The sequence below is a fragment of the Styela clava genome, chromosome 1 (genome assembly GCF_964204865.1).
Source record: "Styela clava chromosome 1, kaStyClav1.hap1.2, whole genome shotgun sequence".
NCBI classification, from domain to species: Eukaryota; Metazoa; Chordata; class Ascidiacea; order Stolidobranchia; family Styelidae; genus Styela; species Styela clava.
Window position 1 is genome coordinate 6,384,121 of NC_135250.1, and position 25,385 is coordinate 6,409,505.

Sequence of the window (25,385 nt, forward strand, 5' to 3'; positions counted from 1 at the left end):
GCCTAATTGTTTCTTGGGCGGCATTAAGAATCTCAACTGACTCTCCTTAAGTCGAACCTGCTGTTTATATAACATCATAATAGCCCCCTTTAAAAACAACTATTCAAATAGCCACTGGTAACATTCTTCCATATATTAGTCGTAAATTTGATGATCAGAAATTATGAGTTTTGACCTTGGATGACATTTCTGCAGAAAACGAACGCATTATTGCGGTTTTCGAACCGGCGTGACGTTCTGATAATTATCGTAAAAATGTAATTGTTTGTTTGTTTTCATTTTTAGATATACGTTATATTTCCATATTATCTCTAACCCTATCGTCACCAAATTGGGGCAATATTTTTCCATGAGCATGAACCATGAAGTGATATTGCCTTCTACAAATCTTTGACCCATGTTTGACACGAAAGACGGAAGTAGTGACCATTGTAAATCTAAATTTATATATAAACGTCCTTAGATGTCATCGAAATCCACTGAGCTCTGTCACGATATTAGATGTTAAACTATTTTAACGACTTCTTAATAATTTCTTATTTAAACGTGCGTAAGTGTCAAACTGCAATAAAAGTGAACAGTCATAACATGTGTGCTATGTCACACACGAACTGTATATTTATATATATATATATAGCATCATAGGATGATAGAAAAATTCAAAATTTTCATATCTTGTTATGATAAAGGTATACCATTTCACTAATCGGAATTCAATGGATATCCACGGACTTTTGTTCAAATTATGTTTAGCTACAATTGTGTTACCGATGTGTAGATCGGTGAACACCACAATCACCAACGTTGAGATAATAAACACGACGGGAACTTCTAGCAGAACAGCAGAATTTTTGGAAAATACTTGTACAAAAAACATAACGGCACTTGCTTACAAAGAGGAATGTTGTGATTTTATAGTTGAGAGGTTCAGGTCATCATGGTATAAAGGCGGATATTATCTTACTGAGTATTTGTCAAATCTCCAAAAGTTGGGATGTAAAGAGTTCGAAAGCGAGTGTCAAATTCCTGTTTACAATTTTACAAACTTCACCAAATTGGTATACGATCGTTTTTGCAACCGAAATGCCCTACTGGCAAAATGTACAGAGGAATTATATCAAATATTGCGTAACTACCACTTTCGCACCTCAGACATATGGATTGGGAAAAACCTTGACTTGAAAATTACTGAGGAAATATGGAATAATTTAACTACGTCTCTGGTACCTTATCAAATGAAAATGAAAGATTTAAACAATCCCTGTGTTGAAGTCGCACTCTTTGACAGAACCTCGGGGGGCGTAGGAAGATTTCACGAAATCGTTCAGGTGTACACACCATTTTGCACAATGCAATGGAATGGTTACGACATAGAAACCGCCATGACAAGGCACGTATCGCCGTGGACCAGCATGTCACTGTGGTAAATATTTGTTTTCAAATTATTAAGTAATTGTATGTATAGCAAAAATGTATTATTTTGTCAGTGCTAGTAACTGAAATTAGACTGGTTGAATGTGTCGACATTCAAGTACCGGTACGTTTCAGTCACCACCCATTTTTGTGACTTCTGAATTGCAACCAAATCAACAGAACATAATTTTCAAAATAACCATTTTTTCATTGTCATCAACATTAACAAACAATTTTCAAATTACACCGCTATAAAATCTACCCGGTATGTGTTTCGAAGAAACTAGACTAGAAGAATGTTATAGTTTATGTCGTCACAATCAAGTTCTTTTTGGTTAAAACCAATAACTGCAGTTGCAGCCAGCGCACTGACGGATGTATAATTAAAAATGGGGCACCTTGTGGGGGTCACGAGTTCGTTGTGTTCTGGCCTGGTGGTCAGTCGAAGTCGTGAAGACGACGGTACTGGTGCTTTATTAAAAGTTAATATACGTATTACTTCATTTCGGCTGTCGTGTCCATATTTTTGAGCATTGCTCCCTTGTTATTCTGTCCTAAATCAAGCATTTTCGAGGGAATTCCAAGTATGTAATCTATATTTTAGTCTGAAGACTTTGTCCTGACTGTCTATTTTTCACAGGTGCCGCGGCAGTGTAATTATTTGCCAAGTGATAATAGCAATCCTTGGATTTGCGATCATAGTTGCCAACGTCATTGTTCTTTCTGTATATATGTCATCACCCGAGTTGAGAAACAGTCAGGGCATTTATAAATTGTCCATTGCAATTGGCGATTTATTTTCTGGGATTATTGTTATGCCAAATATCATTGTGTTCCACTATTGGATGTTTGTACACGAACGCCTAATGGGAAACATGATGGACGGAGAGTCCGAAAGAAGACATGCTGGAGGAGGTATTCGTTCATACATCCCTACTCCATACATCAACTTCGTCGGATTTTTCACAACATTTTCATTAACATTGTCCATTTATACACTTATAGTGGCAAGTGTGGATCGGTTTCTAGCTGTTTTCCGACCATTAAAATACAATAGAAGCAATGCTAAACGACACGCCAAATATGCATGTCTGGGAGTATGGATATTTGTTATCCTAATTTCGATAATACCTTTGGTTTTCCCTACTCTTTCTTACAAAATTATTTTGGCGACGATGGTGACGTCCATAGGGCCAGCTGCACTTATTCTGGTATCAATCGCATTTGGAATTCCATTAATAATGCTGTGTCTAATCAACTGTTTCACATTTTATTCGGCGAAGCAACACGCCAGGGCACGTGAGGATTTAAACAGGAGCATGTTAAGAAGAAACTCCGATAATGGAATTGAGAATCGTTTAAGACAGATTCTTGGACTCATGGTCAGCGTGTTTATTTCATGTGTTTTCCCGACATTTCTTCTTACCATTATGGCGATATTTTTTGGCAACATTCTCCACAGGAACCCAAACAAATTCAACTCTGAGGCAGCGACAATTTATCAATCAGTGCAGTACTGCGCCATTTTGTTATTGCTGAGTAACAGTCTTTGGAACTTTTTTATTTACAATTCAAGAGGAGAGGATTTTCGTAAAGCAGTCAAATCTCTAAAAATTGTGAAAGTTGTAATTACAACGGCCGGGTGTATCACACATTCTGCTCGTAGACTGAGTAAAGTTTCTGTGCATTACAGAAGAAGGAAAAGTCGGGGTTCTACTGATATCACCAGCGCGTCAAGGACGATTTCACTTCCGGAAGTGGAAACGACAATCGTTATGGCTACAAACTCAAATACCACATCTGGGACTAATAAACCAAATTCTCACAATAAACATGAATATGTCAACGGATCATACACCTGAATATCTCCGTCTATATCTGATCCGTCGCGGCAACAATGGAAAAAATGGACTAAAGGAGTTGAAACATTGATAAAGATTTTATCAACTTGCATGTTTTTTTACACATTTTATTTGAGATTTTGTTTCAGTTGTTTTCATTTTGTATATATAACGCTAATAACGAGAGAGCAATGCTTAAATACAGAGATACGGAGTGGTGTATTGGTATCGATAAGAAAGACCTTAGCCGACTGGATGAGCAGGGAGTTTGCTGAAATGATAAGACGGACAAGCGTAATGAGATAAACTGTTTTCATATTTCATAAATATTGTTTCCTTGAGTTAAATATAAACCAAATATGAGGTCCCATAGTACTCCTGGGAAATAAAGTAAAATGATATAACCTTTTAGCGATCAACATTCGAAATAGATTGGTCGATTAGTTGAAAAGAGAGAACATATCGTCACGCTAATAACCGAATTGCGTAAGTCATTTTTAGCAGTTTTGAGAAAAACGTAAAAAACTTCCTAATGATATTGTTATGCCATTGAGAGTCAATAATTTGCCATGGTTCAATTTTTTGATCGTAGCCGGATTTAAGTTAATTTGTATGACGCAGTTAAGTGACGTCATAATGGCGCACTGTGACTTACGCAGAAATGTGTCTATGACTTGGGGACATACGCAATTTTGCAACTATACTATATGCACCAGTCCTGAAAACTAAACATTCCAAAAACGAATGTAATTTTTAGTACCTACAATGTCTAATCCCCAAAATAGCTAATCAATTTCAATTGCATTATTTTTTATGTTTAAAAATATATATTACATCAATATAACACGTTCTGCACACCCACCGAAATAAGACTAAGATTAAATATAAAGAATAAAACAGCAATGCACCCAATATAAAAGCCAACCAAGGTAAATTGAACTCGGACAGTAAATATCACAAGTGCACGTCTTCCTATACTGTAGTATAAATTCAAATTAATACGCGCTAAGCTAGAATCTGAGATGTAAAAACTCGAAAATCCTTAGCCGATGTTATTTTGCCTTTGTGACGTCACAATAGTCCTGCGGTACCAATGACAATTCATTATGACGAAACAATTGCACAAATGTGCATGTCATACTAAATCTCCATTTTCATGGGTTTCGGAATTCTTAAAATAAAATCTGAGTTAACAGACAGGTGCGCAACATTACATAAATACCTATTTTATAAAAAACTCAAAATCGCCAAAAATGACTTACGCAATTCGGTTATTAGCGTGACGATATTCCATTTTTTTTGTAAATTAAAGGCGATTGATTAATTAGTTGTGGAGATCTTCTCACAAATAGGAAACGCAAATGTTCATAGCTGCATAGATCGTGTACAATAGTGTGTGTGACGAGTGAGTCCATTTATGTTATGTCGTTTTATCGCAGATTTTTCTGTCACGAGATAAGTAACCAAGATATAACGTGCATTTTCACGAGCTGTATCACGCATCATTTTAAGTCATATCTTCAGGGAACACAAAAAGACAAGAAATATCACTGCACGATATTTTGGAGTAATATTGAATTGTTTACGCCAACTGTGCTATTATCGTGCTATGACGTTACGTCCTTGAAGAGTTACATTTGATGATTAATATATTGTAAAGTAATAAACATGATCTTACATTTTGATCAAAGAATATACAATAAAGTTATTCGATAAATTTAGTGAAGTGACTCCTATATACATGGAAAATTTCAAAGAATTTTAAACCGAATGTTAGACTACTATAAGATTCGTAATGATATCACACCTTATGTTGGACAATAGAAGTCAACGACTGGTATAACGAAGGATAAAAAATGTTGCAAATTAATATATAGCCATATTGTGCACAATACATATTATTCTAATTTGTAAATATACTGTAGATTAGTATTAGTCACAGTTTATGTTTACTGATTGGTTGTTTATTGTGCGGCGACTCTACACTTTAACACAACCCAAGAGAAGCGACGTTCAGCCTCTCCCGACGAGAAGAGAGCGAAAACTATTTTATCTCACTCCTTGTGAGTGGTCGGAGATCAGACACGGCCAAAACTATTCGGTAAATCCTACGGTAAATCCAGGGTCTGGGAAAGAGCATACGGAGAAATATAAAAGTAATTAGTAAATAAACTTGACCAATATACATACAATAATTATGAAGTGTTAAAAATAACGTTCAACACAAAAATCTGTGTAGGATTTCTTTCAAATATACAAATTAAGTATGGTAAATTGAAGAGATAAATTAGCCGTGGAAATAAAAGCATTCAATAGGAAGATGGAAAATTTTGCAACTGAAAAATAGTGTGTGAAATAAGCAGGAACGCCCAAAACCTGGCTACATCAGTAATTTTAAAAAAAATTACCTCTTCAAATACGTAAGAGTATTGAAATATTGAGATTTTATTACTTTTTTGCATATAACTAAGTTACCGCGGTAAATGTTCCTGACTTGAAAGTTGTCATTCATCTCGACCGCGTATTGATGATGCTCATCTTCTATACTCCTAACTCAAACAATTCACGACCCCGGTAAAAAAAACAAAAATGAAAAGGTACTCCTACTTCATTAAAAAGACATGGAAATAGAAACAATGATAATTAAAAACTCATTTTTATGATTAAAACTTCATGATTGATAGGATGTTTATCACATTTATGATTAACATAAATATATATAGGTAGTTATGGAACTGTCGGAGTATGGAGCTTTAAGTAAGATTGGTCGAATATAAAACAACAATAATCTATTCCACTAAAACGTGGAATTACACTTCGAATGCTCCTAGATTCAGCATTGTATATATCAATAATTAGTCTAATATAGACTACAAAAGCTACGTAACTCGTTGATTAAATAGACCTTTACAGGCAAATTTTATGTTATAAAGGACTGATATAACGCAGTCTCGTATAACATAAAATCCGGATGTAAGTCTATTTAGTATTAAAAGTTCTAAGAAGGTTGTTCTGTAATCGAAGGTTGCGAACTGGCATCGTCGTCTGGAATCACTTGATTTGATGAAGGCAAACTATAAAACAGAGAAATAAACAATTGGACAAATTTCACAGAAAGGGAGAAATATTTTCATGGGATTATTATCAAGCAAAACGTTAAAATGACTAGAAAAGTTTTCTTGAATACATTTCATAATTTCAGTGTGAGTGAAAATATTCACAAGTAGAATGTTATAGTTGCTACGGTGAATAAATATATTTTTTAATTTTTATACACAGAAATGTACATTTCATCATAACTGAAATCTAGAAAATAAAAATTTTTACCTTTGGCACGTTGATCCAATAAATGCATTCGTGCTATGTACATCTGAGAATGAGAAATATTTTTACATAATGTAAAGTAAGGAGAATGTGACATTTTAAGAAATGAACACTTACTTTCAATGAAAAAATTGTGATCGCCGCCCAGTATTCTGTTCTGTTCTGTGAAAATAAATGACAATTGAATGGTTATACATATAACAAGCAATAAGTATTAATCTGTCTTGATATAATACATGCATTATTTATCATAGTAAGGAGGCCGCCCTCACGAGGAATATGTAAAATTCTAGAACTGAATAGAAAGAAATATCTAAAGGAATTTGTTGAGATTGCGATTAAATTTAGTTTTGTCACGAGGTTCATTGTTTTTCACTTTGGCTTTTGTAACACTTTAAATATTTTTCATAAAATGTAACTTTTCACGTTACACTTACATGACCCACCAGTCAAGGTTGGCAAAGTTTTTGGCCTCTGGTCCACAAACCATGCCCATACCTGTTCTAGAATAATCATGCCAAGCTATACGTTTCTGACAAGGATCAAGTTTATTAATATATATATACATTTTTTAATTTGGGTTAAGATATTTGGTAATGAAAACTGGAAATAATTAGATCAGCAGCCTACCTCCGAGTGGGCGGAGTTGGATGGGCCGCCGTTGATTTCCACGCCGTTAATGAAGATACTAAATTTCATTAGATGGTAACTGTCTCTTCCTATTACGGCAACTGGGATCGGAAATGGAGAATGCAGCAATATCTGCTGACCTGTAATAATGAAATTTGTTATTTAATTTACTGAAGAAGAAATTGTATTTTATTAAAATTGCGTGTCTGAGATCGATTTTATACCACATTCTCGACACCGCGATTTACAATTGTCATTATGATCTAGCCCTATGAAGCCATTCGAAAGCTCACCTTTAATGGCGACTTTCCGATATTCGTACTGGGTTCGTACTGGGCATGTTGCCGCGCAGAGTCCTGAATTTTAAACGAATTCTTTCGTAGGATTTAATATGAAACCCGTGATCCGGCAGTAACCTTCCGTCAACATTACATTCCAGTCTCAAGGCACGTTGGACGGAATTTGTGAAAGTGATAACAATGCCAGCATGGTTTTCCGTAATGGTCGCAAACACGTTCGCCTGCCGAAATGAATAGAGAGAGTTTAATAACAAGTTCAGATAATTAATTTAATTATTTTCAATTTTATATTGTTTGAAATTGAATTTTTAACGGTATGTACTCGTAGTTCTGTCACTATATCTGACATAAATAAGAAACCGTCGTTTTTGTCCCTCATAAATTTATAGTAGTTTATATTCATACCTGCTCTTCATTCATAAAGAACCTTCATCAAATAACAAAAAAGATGCCGAGTAGCTTCCGTAGGTGCGTTGCCCGAAATGAAAACCAGACAATCAACGTTGCGCGATTATATAGGGCTCTTAGAAATTACGGACTAAAGATATACAGAACAAACACCTTAACATCTTCTAAAACACCACGACTTTGAAAAAAAAAACCTATGAAAAAATTAGAAAACAAAAACTATGAAAAAATATTGTACACTTCCTGCTACTGAGCCTCAAATTTGCGTAGGGTTGTTTTCCAATTGTTTTGTCTTCCAACTGGTTAAAAAAATCAGCTTTTTACCTTATCAACCAAAAACCATGAGACGACTACCATGGGACACGTCCTTGCAAGTGGAGTAGGTGTTTTGGTATTTGTTGAAGGAATTCCCCAGGTTGGCGAATTACGAAATATCATACACTGAGCACGACCACAGCGGGTGATTTCTACAATATATATCGTTGTAAAGTTTTGTTGATTTGCCAACACTACAGTTGCTGTGAGATACACAAACTGAAACTAAATTACCAAACCACGAGTGGTTGGGGAAGCTCATTAAGTGTAGCGGTAACAGTAATAGCGAAACATTTCTATTTTACGTTACAGCTCATTTGCTATCACGGATTTTATCATACAGATTACACCCCCAACAGACATTTGCACCCATATTTCCACCCATAATCATTTTCTTCATGGTATTTGTCAACCCACAAATAATTTGGTTCCAGACAAAATTTCACGTGAAACGTGCTAATACAAGAAATGATAATTAAAGGTACCTGAGAGAGAAATTGAGACTGGGAAACTTAGAAAATTAGGACTCAAAAATTGTTCAGATTGTGCTTTGCAGCGCCATAACATGATTGCGTCTACCCTTGCGAAGTGTTTTTCACATAGTTCGACTTTTTCTTGCCTAAGTTGATGGATGTTAATCCAAATCAATCGGGTACTCTCGTAGTATGTGTACCAGGATGAGATTACGCCATAACTTTATTTCGATTTCTCCTTATTTTAGTTCTACAACGAGTTCGAGAACTGTCTGTGCTAGCCAAGTGAATACTCTCCTGCGCATAGGTTTCAGTCCCTTTACACAACTTGATGTAAAATAGGCAAACAAAATTATTTACCTCCATATTGGTACACTCACTTCTGAAACGCCATTTATCGCGTCCTGTAGGCCTGGGATATTCAATAGATTACGAAAACAACAATACAATTGTCACCCGTTCGCTAATCTTAATCGAATCGCTACTCCAAGTGTCATTGAATAAACGTGACTTACGAACAATCGAGCTAAAGTGTAAACTGTCTTGAATCACTATCAAGAATAGATAGAACAGATTCTGATTTTTTTGACGATTTTATTCAGAGTAAATTACGGTAATTAGTTCAACGTGGAATCCCCTACAAATGGTGCTAGGACTGTTCCTGAAGGGCGCGACGTGCCAGAATGCTGAATTTATCAAACGTTAAAAGTGCACGGCCTATAAGAACATAGCACATTACCAACGACAGCAAATAGTAACTGTTACACAGCTGACTACTAATTTTCTGTATCGTTGGTTGTGTAATTAACACGTGAGTACAGTATTATTGTTCAGATATTTTCAATAGAGGTGCAATTAGGTGATTTCAAGGAAATTGCGCACACATAAATAGATGAATGCAACTTAAATCCCAACATTTCTAAAATCGAAAGTGAATATATGAATAGGTGCAGTTTAGAATCAGCGACAGCATTAAATTCTCAAGTCGCAGGTTGCAGCCTTGTCTCACAAGAAGAGTGACCTATAGGAAGCGATTACCAAGAACTTCCTGGCTGCAACATCAAATCAGTTAACAGCTTGACGAACGAATTGAGGCTTTCGATGATAACTTTGTCACAAATATCAACCATGCCATGTTCGAGATTACCATACTTGTTTACTTCAACCTACCGGTGACTAGATCATTCCGTCGTTCTTGTTCGCGATAATCGTACAATGACGTTACGTCTTTAATAAGGTAGGCCCAATAATTGATCATTAATATAGTGCGAAGTACTGAATATGATCTTACATTTGAGCAAAGAATATACAATAAAGTTATTCGATAGATTTAATGATGTGGCTCATACATACATCCATAGTATTTAGGTCAAATTTCTGCAGACGAGGAATTTCAAACCGAATGTTAGACTACTATAAGATTTTTTATGATATCACGCCCTATGCTCAAAAAAAAAACATGACATGAAAAATAAGTGATAAGAATAATGTTACAATTTGATAATATATATAACTATATTGGCAACGTATTCCAATTTGTAAATATAATGTAGTATTAGTAATAATAGGTAAATGGATTTGACTATGATGCATATATTTATAATAAATCCAGTATGAAATGTTAATATTAACATTCAAAACAAGAGTCTATCTCTCTGTTATGTTGCATGATCATGTTTTTATTACATCGAACCAGCTAAAAACACACGGAAAAGGTTTTTTCAAAAATGATCAAAAAGAAACGTAAAAGTGAATACAAACCAATGATTAAATATTTGAACACGGAGATGGTGCTGTCATCGTGAGCCCAGCCAACATTGAAACCCAGGCCAGGCTAAAACGTTCTTTTATCAGCAAGATGACAACATTGAAGTAATAATTGGAAATTTAGCAGCCGGCCAGATATTTTCCTCACTTGGACAGATTTTCAGGCATGCTTGTAAACAAAAGCGCTCTTGTGTGCTATTTGTGAGTTTTCAATTGTGTTGTCGAAATTTATAAACCAAATTGCCATTTTGTCTTTATGAAGTTTCAATTCAGTTGCAGTAATCACATATTAGTCCCCCCCCCCCAAAAAAAAAAAAAAAAAAACTGCGATAGACTAGTCTAAAATTAGCTATCAGTACTTTTAAATGGAAAGTGGTTAAATCCTATAAAATCTGAATGATGGTTTGAACATGTAGACCAGTTTGTACGCTTAACTTCTAACACGAAAAAAATTCTCAAAATAAGTGTCACCAATTTTGCAAAGGTAGAGTTAGGAATGAAATTTTGAGGTTCAAAGGTCAGGGAAACATTTGTTTTTGGACATGAAGCGTACTTTTGGATCGCTGTAGGAATTGGTATCGTTGACGAAACAAATGTTTTTTTTGCAACTATGGTTCAAAAACAGCTTTGATGCTGCACATGCAAACAATCATGAAGCGTTTATGGAAAAAGTAACAAATTTTGTACAATGTACATAAATGTACGATGCTCTTGAAACTGTACACCTGCCTAATATAGGGATGTTATATCTCTGGCCAAGTTGTCTACTGTTTTGCACGTTTTGAGGATGATCCAAGACCAGATCTTTGTTCTTTACGTTCTTTCATCTGTTTCACTTTGCTTCCAATTTTTTCTCTCACAATCTAAATATACCAATTCACTGTTTGTTATGATTGATTCAAGATAAGATAATCAATTAAAACGAAATAGGACAACAATGGGAGTTTGTGATGTTTTCAGTCAGACTCTTATTTTCGAAATCTCCGGAGCCAGATTCGACTTATTGTATTCCCCATCGAAATTCAATACTTTTAATGATAATAATCGAAGCCAAATTTTTCTACAGAAACTAAGTAAAATATTTGACCGAGACTTTCTAAATACCACCAAGTTTTGTATTTCTAAAATTTTAATTTCCCTAAAACACAGAGTCCTAAGTCGAAATCAATTATATTTACCCCGGGAATCGATTGTAGAATTCTCTAGACTCTGCTGCCCTGCCAAAAACACAGTATTTCTATAGCAACCTGTGGTTGATTGCTCATATAGCGTTGTTCAGTGCGAAAGTGAGAAATCCCCCTATAAAACTTATTTTATTGAGTGGGTTTGAACCCCCAATTAGATTTCCAACTCCCAATTATTGCTTAACTATGAAACTTACATCCATGTTGTTGACGATGTTAAATCTCATCAATTCTCTCAGTCGATCAAAATTCAAAGGACTAAATGAAAGTCGTAATGTTCCGAAATCTGAACTTTCCGGAAATATGGAGAAATCGGTGAATTTCACTTTTCCAGAATCTTAATATAAAAAAAATAAATAGTTAATTAATAATAATTAGTTAGTAATAGTTAATTAATTGTGTTGAGCAAGAGACCAATATTCAAATATATGAATAATCACATTACAGTAGTAACTTAAGTGACTTTCACAGAAATCTGATATCTGGTCATTCAAATGAAAATTACGGATTAAGTTCAGCAACATTTACTTCCGCACAGGTAAGACTTCAGCTGAGCACCTGTTTTGCCGGAAAGGTGACAGGACGGGAGTGGTGATGCAATCAATATAAACAAAACAGGAGACCCACCGAAGTGTTTCATCCGGCCCACATCTGTCTTCTAAAATTACGACCCTAGTTTTTATAGATATAAATTTTCGTTGAAAATTTCGACGAAAATTACGTCATAATGACCTTGATTGTTACATTATGCTTCTCATTATTATATAAACGTTAGCCTAGCTGTTGGACAAGCTATTGTAAATAAACTGTTTTCTATTCATAGCTTTTAAAATCGAGTTTTGAGCGTCCGCCCAGTAACCAAGTCTATTTATTATATCTATTCCATTCAGAAAAGTAATTACCCACTCCTGTCTTGCCCTGTACATTATTCAAATTTGTATCTATTAAAGGTAATATACTTAACAGGTGAAGATCGTTAACTACTTACCAACATCGTCAGGTGTCGGATATCCGGTTCTTCTGTGCGGATTTTCTTGTTCTTTAAACTTTTTATCAGCCATTGTAAACCATAACACCATAGGACAATCAGGGTCTTCATTATCTTCAAAAAGGTAAAATTCTCTGAATGGATCTTCAGCTATTTTTTCGATACTTATTCGCGGAAATTTTATTCCGTGGTCGTAGATTTGACTCTGCACCGTTGCGAAAAGCTAAAAAAAAAACTCAAATTCAATTTATTCACTATTTCCCGAAAGATTAGAAAATAATAAAATCCCAGACAAACAGAGAAATACAGAAAATAGGTGTTCCAAATATTTCATATCCCACTTGCCCCACATTGTCCCAATTGCATGAATTTCACTTCATATGACTATACTCAAGCCTTCTGCCAAGTGGGACATGTGTGAAACAAGTGTACATTAACCTCGACACCCAAAAATAGATCAAAAGTATCAAAGTTTAAAATAGTTATTTTATCCCCAAAAATTGATAACGACATATTCATTTAATTGTATTTAATTTAATTTTTTTTAAATCTTTTTGTAGTTCTATAAGAAAGCACAATGTTGAATATATCATAAAATATTCATAACTAGGCATTGTCAAGAGCAGAAAACTCTATTTACTAAACATTTACAATCACATCCCTATTTTTAGCTATTTAGTCTTTAGTCAAGCGAGAAAATACATAAAGTGTATCTTTTGAGACAATTGGGATTAACCCTTAAACTTGTCTTCTTACATGTAAAACCTTCAAATAGTATGCTATATATAGCGATGGATATATGGTCCAAATCGCCATTGCAATGTCATCTTCCGCAGAAGACATATTAGACTGCTACATAGACAATTTTTGGTCAGCTGCACATGACGCGTACTGTCAATCAAGTGCAATGTAATACGCAAAGACTTGTTGTTGTAATGTTTATAAATGAAATTCAAATAGTGATAAATTTCGACCGTGCTACTTACTTCCAATATGAGCGATTTTTCACTGGAATAATTACTGCAATCAACTACAATTAACACATCAACTTCTCTTTGTGGTCGAACAACATGAACCGAAGGTAAATTACAACCCAATGCTGAATCGCATAACATTATATTTCTCTTCTTTGTCGAAATTTTTCTGCGTATTCTTACTGCAGCTGAAAATTATTTTTATACAAATATTATGAAACAGTATATTTAACTGTTTAAAATTGAATAAATGAAGATATTAAAAATGCAAATAACAAAAATAAAAAGACGACATCAAGAAGGACTTTCAAGTATTTTTGTGAAAAGTGACGTTTGCGAGAATGTGGTTTTCTGAAAACCACTTTTCCGAGATTGTAGTTTTGTAAGGGCGAACTTTTGCAACAACAATTTTTACGAGAACTTACGTTTGCCAGAATGTAGTTTAATAAGAAAGAGTAATAAGATTTCGAGACAATGTAGTTTCGCGATAACGAATTATATTGAGAATGTTTTGCGAGAACGTACCTGTAAGTCTTTGTCAACACAACCATTTGCGAGATTAAATTCGCAAAAACGATCTTTTTGTTATGCGAGAACACACTATAGTTTCAGTAGCACTTGACATTTCACTGGTCGCCCGCAACTTCTCTCAGAGATTACATCCTTTTTCTTCTTAGTAAGTGAGTATACATGTGACCTCGTTTTGTGCAAATTTTCTTATGAAACACTTTCGCCCAAGGCAGAAAGTTGCCTACAAATAGTCGAAGAAGTAAAATACTGTTTTAAAATTTATCATCATTCTAACCTTCTGTTTCGTGTGAAACTGGGTCTGTGTTGAAACGAAATTTTTCAAGTCCCATGTAGCTGGTTGCACAATTCTTTACTTTAGCTGTTCGTTCCAATAAAAATGCTCGGCCAATTGTATCTTGTCTACCGAAAGAAAAACATAGGTAAAATTTATGCTAAAACAAGTAGTAAAGTTTGTCGTCATAATTTAATTATCCCAGAGTCGGGAGCTAGATCCGGAGTCAAATTTGTCAATCCGGAATGGAGAGTCGGGGTCTGGAAGAAATCTTACTCTTGTTCTTTCTCTCCATTTGCTCGAGCTTCGGCTTTTAATTTCACTTGTTCAATCCAGTCATCGTCGGGCGATGAAAAATTCTTTGCTTCTGAAATATGACAAGATAGATTACATTTAAATTACTTTAAAATACAAGTAATTTATAAATTATTTCTACCTTTTCCACGTGATACACTATTCTGGGTTTCTTCTGCCTCGTCGTCTTCTGAACTTGAGTCCGATTGTGCCTGAAATACCGAAAATGTATTATGCAACACTACAAGTATAATGCTTAAATATATGAAAATGGAGACGGTAGCGGTACAGTTTTAGAGCCCAGATTCGCTAAAAATTGGTAGACTTCCAATACAAAGGCGGTCGAACAATACAGAATAATAGGATTCTCCTTCAATTAAAATAAAACAACAACATTTTTGGTGAAATATTCGGTCTCATATAAGACTCGAAAAAGTCCGTTAGTCGCGCAGAAAAGCTTTTTATTTAACAACAACAATCATCCCAACAATAACAACAACAAATTGGCAAAACCCCCATTTCGGTTCTTCTTAACCATATCGGTTATGAATGGGATCTCTTTATTGCACCACAATCTCTATTCTGATGACAGAGTCAACTTCAGGTGGACAATGTTCATGTATTACAAGATAATAATCCGAGCATGGATAACTTACCACTTTATCCGCTCCATCCTTTTTCTTATGATGAGTTTCTTCGATTGAGTCTAGAAAATATATTAAAGTTGTGAACTTGAATGACAGGTTCGTTCCATGCCACATATTATACGACCTTTAACCCCGAGTGGAAGATGAATCGACTAGAAGTTGACTTTGAAACATCAAACAGATAAAATAGTTGAAAATTTGGCTCAGGTCATTTGCTTAACGTGGGAATCGAGTTAGACTCGGGGGATACTGACTTGGTTACAACCAGCATGTTCTCCAGCTTGTTCAGCTGAAAACGAAACAGAAGTTACCGTGGAAACCGTTAATGACGTCACAAGAGAGACAGACAATCGAAAAGAAATACCAGCGGAGCGGAACAAAGTTTTTGTTTACGATGTAAACGAATTACAATCACCTGAGGATGATGACAATGTTTTCTTGTGATGTCATCGGTTTGATGATGTCATATACCTCGGCAAAACATGAACTATAAGTTCTGCAGGGATGTCACATATGCTTGGGTCAATGCAATTATGATGTCATGACACATATGATGTCACAATAATATATGAGGATAATCATTCCAAAGACTGTTAGTGCAATATGCTTTTACAAACTTTTTTAGTGAGTGGGTCAAACCTAATATATTGATCTTGAGATGAGACTGTGGGTCATAGATTCATTCAATTTCCGCTCCAGCATGTTCTCCAGCTTCATTTAGGGGGGTGTTTCCAAATTTGGGGGGTAGGGAGGGGTATTCGATATTTGGGTATTAGCCATAGAACTATAACTTGTAAGAATTATATAATTAGGGGGGGGAGATCATCCGCTATATGGGGTGTAGGGAAATCTAATGGTTGTAACATTACCGAATAGATCCAATGATTTGACTACTCACCAACGTAAGTTTGCAAGTCTTCACTTGTTTCAGATTTATCATCAACTTTACTCAGCAATATTGCAAATGCACTTCCACTAGCCCCCATTAAATAGTGAAGCGGAGGTTCAGGTAATTCTTTCTGTAAAATCCCGTTTCCCCAACTTGAGTTGAACTGTTCTGTAGGAATGTTGATCCCGTAACTGGGAAGTGAGACCTCATATGGCGTCATTTCTACTTCATCTGGTAATTAGAATGAGAATTATAGTTATACTGGGCCGTGTGGGCAAGGTAAAATACAATCGCCTCTGATTCCCGGTTTAAACACATTTGACTCCGACTCCGGAGTAAACAAATTTTACTTCGACTCCCGAACTTCGGGTCGTAGAAAAATTTCGACTCCAGTTCCAAATAAATTCCGGAGAAATCAAACTTTGATAGCAAAACACAGGCGTATTCCTTCAATAAGCCTCCTTCAATAAGCTTTTTTATTAAACTTGATGCTTTTTTGACTCCAACCCCAATGTAACACAAAAGATGTCGACGCATTTATACAAGAAGTGGGCCAAGATCACTGTCACTTTTCATTGCTCAAAATGAGCAAATATTTTATATAACCTACCCCAGAATTCGGACATCGGAAGATATTCTCGGACATGAGCACACGTGAGTATTGGGAAAGGAACAGATGCAGAATCGACATAACTTTTCAACGATGAAAGAGTCACTTTTGTGTTCTGAAAATTAGATGAGTAATAGTAATATAGCTGCATGTATGGTACGTTGATTACGATGTAAAAAATGTACAATGTTAAGCAACCATCATCCATTTGAGCAACATCCCAAGCAGGTGATGCGACTACCTATTTCGTTTGTGTTTGAAGTTCCTATGTAACACTTTCCACACTAATATACATATTTCTACTCCTAAATTTAATCAAATCCGTATACGTCTCGCTTCTGCTCCAGCGTTCTAAAACTTTCGTTAATATAGACATTGGAGTGGATTTTTTTTAAACTAGTTTTGTCATCCATTTTTTTTTCGAAAAGCATACTAACCGCAAAAAATAAAAACATTTTTTATTATACATTTTCGTACCTCACATCCAAGAAAAGTTTCTCCAAGTGCTAGACCGTAGAAGTCAACGAAGGTTGTTGGTTGATTATGTTCTTTTTTAAAATCTTTGTATTCCCTGGATTAAATATTTGAAATCGCAATAATATATCTACGATAATAAAATATAATTTAGCATTCATATTTTGTTTCATTTGCATAAACTTTATGAGAGAGGAAGCCTTGACTGACTGGCAGATACGTGAATCACTTTACGACTCTGTGGAGTACAGAAATCGTCTCGCATATATTCTGAACCCACTCAAAGCAATCAGCAACCAGAAGTTTTTTCTCAATCTTTAGGTCGATGTCGTCGAGTTAACTAACATACCCAGGGAGCTGAAACTTAGCTGAAACTCATAAGAGTTAATGTGAACCACGCCAGGCCGTTTAACACTTTTAATTTTAAATAAAATTGATAATAACCACTAAAGATTATTACATATATCGCTTGTAAAAGGAGAGGTCGAACAAACAGTTTGCTAGACTTCTTTCCATCTGCTTTCTCAGCCAGTCGTGATGTTCGATCAGAGATTGGCGATTTGCCATAGCTTTGTGAAGGTATGTGGTTGCAATGTACCTAAATATGAACTTTAAATGTAATCAAACTGTTTTCTATGGCCACTTTTTTTAGAAATATCGAATCGACGAAGTAACCCCACCCAATATATTTTCGGCGCTCCAAAAGTATGTGCATCAAGATGGCGCACAACCTGAACCCTAACCTGGTACATATACTATGTTCAGGTGGTGCGCCATCTTGGTGCACATACACTTCTGGAGGTCCTAACTCAACTTGTAATAATTGGTTAAATCCAAGCTGAAATTATTTGAATTCGTACCATGAAGATCCGGATAGACCAGCAACGTACATAAGAGAATCAACAAGGCCATTTTCTGCCAGTGCTTCCATCGCGCCACAAGATGTAGCCACAGCGCGATACCCACCTCCGGTGACCGCCAAAGCGATTGTTGGTGACTGAAACAATGACAACATTGTTGTAACCTTTTCTAGTAAAACGAACACAAATCAACAACCTAATCCAATGACCCGGTGAAGATATATTCAAATAATCATAACTAATACAGATTTTAAGTGTTTACCAACTACATGCATTTGAAACAAAAATAACTGGCTAGCTAACCGTATATCTGAGATGGTAACCGGGCAAGAGGCTATGGTACGGCATATGATTAGGTCACATTATCGTCTTTCTACTCTCCGGGAAAAATATGAACATCCTATCTTATCATTTTTCGGTAAAATATCTTACTTCCAATAATGATTCTGGGCCTTCTTCTCCTAAAAATTTCTGCAGTGCTTCCATAGTTTTTTGTTTCCTTTTCATCCGAAATTTTCTTTCTCCGTCAGATAAACCAAGAGATAGTCGGAAATCAGGAGAAGTTCTGTTTAAGAAAATGGGGAGATTCCATTAGATTGTGATACTTGATAAACTGCTTTTATTTTTGATTTGTACGAATTAACTAGTCATCACTCATCAGTAAGATACGATTTAGGCGGGAAATGACGTAACTTTTACAGTTGTGTATTATGACGTCACACAACAATATCTCATTTTAAAAGCGAAAATTAGTATTGTTGCAAAAAATCGCTTTTCTTTGTAACTAAGGGAACACCCAATTTCAAAAATTCTTAGTATATACTTTAAGATGGAATGTCAGTATTTGAAGATGAAATTAAAAGTTATTGTTATTTTTTTTCGAATTTCAAACAAAATTTTCTGTGTTTCTTGTAATTCACGGGTACGACATCATATTACATTCGGAACAATTTTTTAAATATTTGGCTGAAAATATACTGAGATAGCGTTACCCATTTTTATTCATTCGACTTTTGGGTCAATACATTCAAGCATCGCGGTCTTGTATGAAGTGTAATGGGAAAATAAATTTCAATCTTCACTACATAATAATTCGTAAGAAAAAAAATTTTGCTGTCATATTTTAAAACATCTAGCACTCCATACTTCATCCAAAAATTATCAGTTTAAGTTGGAACGATGTCAACTCACCTGTATTGCTTGAGTAACTCGATATCAACTTGTCCATTCTGAAGTTGAAACATGAGAAGAAAAAATAATGGCGTTTAGTGAGATGGAAATCCTATATAATCGTATGGTTTATAATCGAAACAGCAGAAAAGTCCGCAAAATAATATTTACAACAGGACAATTTTGGTAATACCACACATTTGTGATACCGTTATCATAAATTAGTATTGGCGGTATTAGAATTGACTGAAGAATTGATAAAATAACGTGTCGACATTCATGTATATTTAATACTTTGTTCCATCTTGGCTATTACATTTTTGTGTTTTTCATCTGCAAATAAATTTTTGGCATATATACATTTTAATGATTTCTCGCGTTCACGAATATTTAAATTCTTACTTTTCCAAGATCAATCGTTTTTAATGTTGATTTCCCAAGTTCAAGTTCTTCTACTTTAAATACTTCATCTCCCAGGTGAGGGTCATGCTTGAATTTATCTTCTTCGTATACATCGACCTTAAATCAGAGTAAATTGAATTCTAAAGATTACTGGTGTCCCATACAAGGCCGATTTACCATCACGCAAGGTAGGATTCTCAAGCCTTAGGGTCCTTGACATTTAATTTTGAACTACCATTCATTTTTAAGTTAATATTCTATAAAACTGATTTTTTTTATAACGTTTTAAACTTTTAATCAGGTTTAACCAATCATTCTTATTCCAAAATGTTTACCGTCTAAAAGTTTAAAAAATTAAATAGGTCGAATAAACAAATTTATCTTATTTTAAAAAACTCATCTAACCCGAAAACAAAATATGCTGATAAATTAAACAGTTTTATCGTGATTGAATATCGATATATAGCTAATCGATCTAATCTAATCAATAACGAATCTGAGAATTGAATTTGTCGGTTTGTTTTTCTTATTTGGTGATTAGGCTACATATAGCCTTGAGCCTCGCATCGTTTGAATTAAACTGTGGTGTCGAACAAATCTATATCCAACTCCGAGCCATTTAAACAACTCCGGATCTGAGTTACAATCCGGATACACAAAAAACTTGATTGACTGTATATCCGGCTTTTGAATGCAACCTTACTCTAGCCCCCGGCCATCTAGTTACGGAAACTTTTGCCAATTATTTAATTATTTATTTCAGTATGTAATTAAGCATGTCGGATTTGGGAAGTAGTTAAGTAAGAATGTGACTAAGTATATGAGTAGATATATTATTATGAAGTAAAATAACACTTGTGTGGTCGTTGAACAATTCCAGCTAACTTAATGCTTGTTTTATTTCGTGTTAAAACTTTTAGAAGTTTTGGAAGATCTTCTTCAAATTCCCGCCACCAATGCAAAAAATGTGAGATTTAAGAAAAATCTTCCCGCCACGTTTTAAAATAACAAATTAATAATTATCCAGTTAGCGTTCGGTTAGGAATGATTTGAATTTCCAGCGTAATTTGCATTCCTAACCCTAACTGCAAGAGTTACCAACTCCGACACTGCCCTGGACCTCTACAGACCTGGTACGTTATTTTAAGTCTACGTAGAATTCCATTAACCCGTATCCCGGCCATAATCACAAAAATTTTCCTCAATTTAGGCATTCAAGTTGGCGGGGTGAATGCATCTATTGGCGGGCACATCGCAACCATTAAGAATGGTTTTACATACCTTTACTTTTGAATTGGCATAATCTTCAGACAAAATGAAAGTAAATGTTTCGTTCCACTCTGGGTTCCGTGTGTTTTTCGCTATTTTAGTTTTGAATGATTTTCGGCCAATTGCAGTCTCACATGTAAGATATACTTGGGCGTCAGGAGTGTCAACTAATAAGAAAAAGAGCGATATAAAGTCAGTAAAGTGTTATGAGTATAATCTCATGTTATAAACACCAATAAATCTAGTATTAAAACCAGAGTTTGGGTTCAACCCACATGAAAAAGACCTCATTATGTGAGTAGGATATCCCGAACGTGAATACAAAACATGTTATTATTTGAAATTTGGCCTATTTTGATAACCTCATTGGCCATAATATTAGGGTAGGCGGTAATCCATATCAGACCATAATAACAGCTTTGCCCCCTTAAGTATGATCATTTGATATACTGTTTTCATTATTTTCAACACGCTTGTCCTTTAACCATTAAGGCTTTAGGTAAACCATGCCAGGAATTACAAAAGGACGCTCGTCCAGAGGTGAGTCATGTCGGTCGGTACATCAATGGTAAATACAATTATGGTATGTGCAATATTGCAAATAATGACTACGAAGTAATCTACCAGCAAATATATGAAATGAATGGGAGCTTTTATAACTCCGCGCAAAGAATATTCAAAGTACAATTCAAATAATAAGGCCTTTAGTCAAACGGACTTACAAAGATCATGAAGCCATCCAGCAGATATTTTTCTCCCTCGCACAACAGTAATTGTCAATGTCGTACACCGTTGGTATTGTACCTGTGAATGGCAATGCGGTATAATTCATTATTTTATCTACCATAAATTTTGACCGCTAACTTTGCCAGAAACGAATCTTCTTTACTTGTTAGTAGGGCTGGGCGTTTTTGAATGTCTTATGATTATCGAATCGAAAATACTGCGAATTTTATGTAATTATTAGAGCTGGAAATTTTTGGGAAACGATCACTTCCGTTGACCGGGTTAAATTAAACAGTTAGCCGTGACGTTTGACGTAATGAGTTATAGTTTAGACTGTTGCGATCCAAATTTTTCAAAGCAATTTCGCCTGATCTTATCTTGGTATCGCTAAAAATTATTCACGGATCGAGAATGTTTCATGAGAAAAGCAGCGTACTTCGGACATTGAGAAAGAAATATTCAAGTTAGTTTTAAAGTCAGTAATATTCTCTTGGATTTAACGCCACGGGGGATAAATTTGCGATAAACTTAATCATTTTTGAAGAAATTGTACAGTACAAAGGTAATTTGTACAAAAGATATATATATATATATATCAGTTTACGGCCAGATTTAATCGAAACCGGTAACCATCTGAAATCCGTTAAACGGTAACCATTCCCAGCCATAAAAATTGTATATTACATTTGTATTATAATGGGTCTTCCAGAAACATAAATTACTGGAAACATGGAATCCCTTACTCAGAAAGTTCGATTCGAAATGCCTATCCCTACTTATGAGCGCGTTTGACGTTATTCTGAGCAGTTTCGCATGGGACCACTATGCGGTGCTCGATCCCGCTAAATTAGTGCGTGGCCACAGAGACATACTAGGTACTAAGTTTTCTTTCCGATTTACCTTTAAGCTAAAATTAAATTGCGAATTTAATTTTTTAAGCGTTTTGGTGTAAATCAATTCATAGAAAATCGTATTCGTTTAATTCTCCGAATACCTTCAGTATAACGATGTTGAAAAACTGCTGTGTATTATGGTCCGGAATAAACTTTCAAATATATATATATATTAGCAAAAGGCGGGACATTAACTTCGTCCGAAAGATTTTCACATAAATATATTTTTTAACTGTTGCTGAACTTGAACAAAATTTGACTACAATGTCAAGGTCAAATTATGTCACGTTTTAAACTTTCTGTAATCAATACATGTCTTATTTTTAAAACTTCATCAGAAACATCAAAACTTCATTCATCATAGATTGAATGATTTTTTTGGCGTTCATTGTATCGCAACCCTACAGATTCTTCTGATATTCACCGAAAGTCGTTGACTAATGAACATGCACATGGGCCATTTATTGATCTCAATCATTTTTATATGAATAATATGTGACCGTGCTTGCCCGTCTGTAGCAAGAATTCAATAGTTTCTATCGTCAGTTTTTGCATATATATTATTAAACTTGCTATTTCTTGTATGTAGCTGACTAATTAACGAGTGCATGGGCTATTTATTGATCTTACCATGTAACTAACACTGTTCGACAATTTTCATTTGAAAACTATAACCGTTGTGACCATACTTGTTCGAATGTAGCAAGATCTTAACAGTTTATTTCTTGCAGTGGTACGGTATCAATTTTACTAATTTCGGTACAAAGGAATTTAGACGGGCGTTTTTGTCTAAATTAAGTCTCGATTCGCCGAACATTGCAAGCATCGACTTCAACGGCATGGCTTTGCGAGATATAATCAACAGCAAACGCCGGAATTTGGTCATCAGAGCGTGTCTAAAGATTTTATATGTTGTGTAAACTTTTGTTAACGTTCATTCTATCGCTACCATACAGTTTCTTTCGATATAGTTTATTCACGGAACACACCATTCAACGACAAGGTATTCGATGTCACTGCCGGTAGGCATAGACTAGAATGGTTTTTCCCCGCCTTTGTAATAGTATCAGTATATACCACGCTGATTTCACATAATTACGAACAATTTCTTTTTGTGAACAGTATATTCCCGGCGTTTCAGTACAGTATCCCGCCTTCGTATTTATTTTGTAACGTACGTATTTCAGCGCCATTGTTCATTTTTTGAATTCATTTTGCGCAATGAAAATGCTTCGATTGCGATTAACCACGCACTAATTTCTAATACACTGGAAAGTGAGTAAATTAATTATTTGACATCTTCAATTCCATGCTTACCTTTAATTCACTCATCTTTCTCTGCAGTATCTCCTCTTCTTCGATCCATTTTTCACTCGCCATTTCTGACGATCGACTCAGGTATCACGGAAATATTTATCGTTATATTTCAAGAGCGTGAACAATGTGTATACGAGTAGCTGGACAGGCTATAAATATATAAAGTAAATATTCAAAAAAACGCCACGTCGAAATATGAAACGAACTTCATAATGCATAACCCAAAAATGTTATGGGAATATGGCTGCCCACGATTTTCTATTATAATTTTTTTTAAAACGAACAAGAATATTAAACTTTTCGAGTATAGCAGTATATATATAGAAATAGACTTTCTCCGAGATCATCTAGAAACTCGATTTCTAATCTTTCACTACATTTAACAACAACGTAATTGCAAAATGCATGGCTAACTGCGATCACCACGCAGGATATCGCGTCGGAAACGTGATTATATCGGTTCCAAGTTACGTCATATTACTTGCTTCATCCAATTAATATCACTATATCCGCAGCTGATCTGAATCACTGAAAATACAAAACATCTAAATGATGCCAATGTGACGTACCCCGACTTGTATTGTAGCCGAAACCAAAATGATGGCACTTCGTTGCTACTCATGTTTCAAAATATAGGACTGAGTCGACGCGTGTAAGCTGATACGGCTGCGTTCTCTAACTAGCCAGTGGTAATAGCTAAGATTAGACTACCGTGTCACGATGTTGTATAGTTAATAAAAAAAGTTAAAATAATGATAAATATAATGATAAAACACGATTCATAGGTACACGAATATATAATTAGGAATAGCACATAATTCATAGAAGCTCTGCTACCATGATAGGACACAATATGACGCTGAATAGTAAGTATTACATTATAGTTTATTTGCAAATGTATGTTGAGTAAAATTTAAATATTGCTGACATCAGATGAGTATATTAGTCATCAATATGCATCTCATCGGCAAGGGTTGTATGAAGAAGTAAAATAAAAAAAAATATATCTGGAATATATTTTTTTAATTTTCAGTTGAAAATACTGTTTTAAACAAGGAAGTCTGGACACAATTTGGTGCTACCGAAGTATGTGCACCAAGATGACGCACAGCCTAAACATCGTATGTGTACCAGGTTAGGTTTTAGGTTGTGCACCATCTTAGTGCACATACTTCGGGAGCGCCCACAATTTTTGGGCGTCGTTTGCTCGATCTTTTTGTTCTTTTTCGGACTAAAAAAAATAAATCGTCCCAATCAGCTTTTACTGAGATGCCAACGTGAAAGATTTGGCTGAATAATAAACACGCATCGTTATACTTATATATCCTTTGAAATATCCAATTACATAATATAAATTCAAATTATAGATCATATATCAATGTCCTTCATGTGATATATGATAATTTGGCGGTATAT

At 35.0% G+C, this 25,385-nt stretch overlaps 2 protein-coding genes and 1 long non-coding RNA gene across 3 annotated transcripts; 1 reads left to right on the forward strand and 2 right to left on the reverse strand.

Moving 5' to 3' along the window:
• The first annotated feature begins 316 nt into the window (after positions 1-316).
• Positions 317-3,454, forward strand: LOC120345819 (uncharacterized). Its single transcript, XM_039415378.2, has 2 exons — positions 317-1,423; positions 2,054-3,454. The coding sequence occupies exons 1-2, from the start codon at positions 681-683 to the stop codon at positions 3,273-3,275; spliced, it is 1,965 nt and encodes a 654-aa protein (XP_039271312.2). The 5' UTR covers positions 317-680; the 3' UTR covers positions 3,276-3,454.
• Positions 3,455-6,137: 2,683 nt separating this feature from the next.
• On the reverse strand, positions 6,138-7,312 carry LOC120325485 (uncharacterized). Its single transcript, XR_013476719.1, has 4 exons — positions 7,209-7,312; positions 6,696-6,740; positions 6,582-6,624; positions 6,138-6,328 (listed from the first exon to the last, which is right to left on the reverse strand). It is a non-coding gene; the product is annotated as an uncharacterized LOC120325485 (long non-coding RNA).
• Positions 7,313-9,288: 1,976 nt separating this feature from the next.
• On the reverse strand, positions 9,289-24,118 carry LOC120348651 (cytosolic phospholipase A2-like). Its single transcript, XM_078117485.1, has 19 exons — positions 23,970-24,118; positions 21,756-21,837; positions 21,046-21,200; positions 19,765-19,881; positions 19,384-19,421; positions 18,625-18,757; positions 18,193-18,329; positions 17,793-17,930; positions 17,336-17,429; positions 16,859-16,973; positions 16,258-16,479; positions 15,369-15,418; positions 14,855-14,924; positions 14,695-14,785; positions 14,422-14,546; positions 13,629-13,804; positions 12,643-12,865; positions 11,852-11,991; positions 9,289-11,333 (listed from the first exon to the last, which is right to left on the reverse strand). Exons 1-19 carry the CDS (start codon positions 24,030-24,032, stop codon positions 11,235-11,237), a joined length of 2,268 nt encoding a protein of 755 aa, XP_077973611.1. The 5' UTR covers positions 24,033-24,118; the 3' UTR covers positions 9,289-11,234.
• Positions 24,119-25,385: the final 1,267 nt, after the last annotated feature.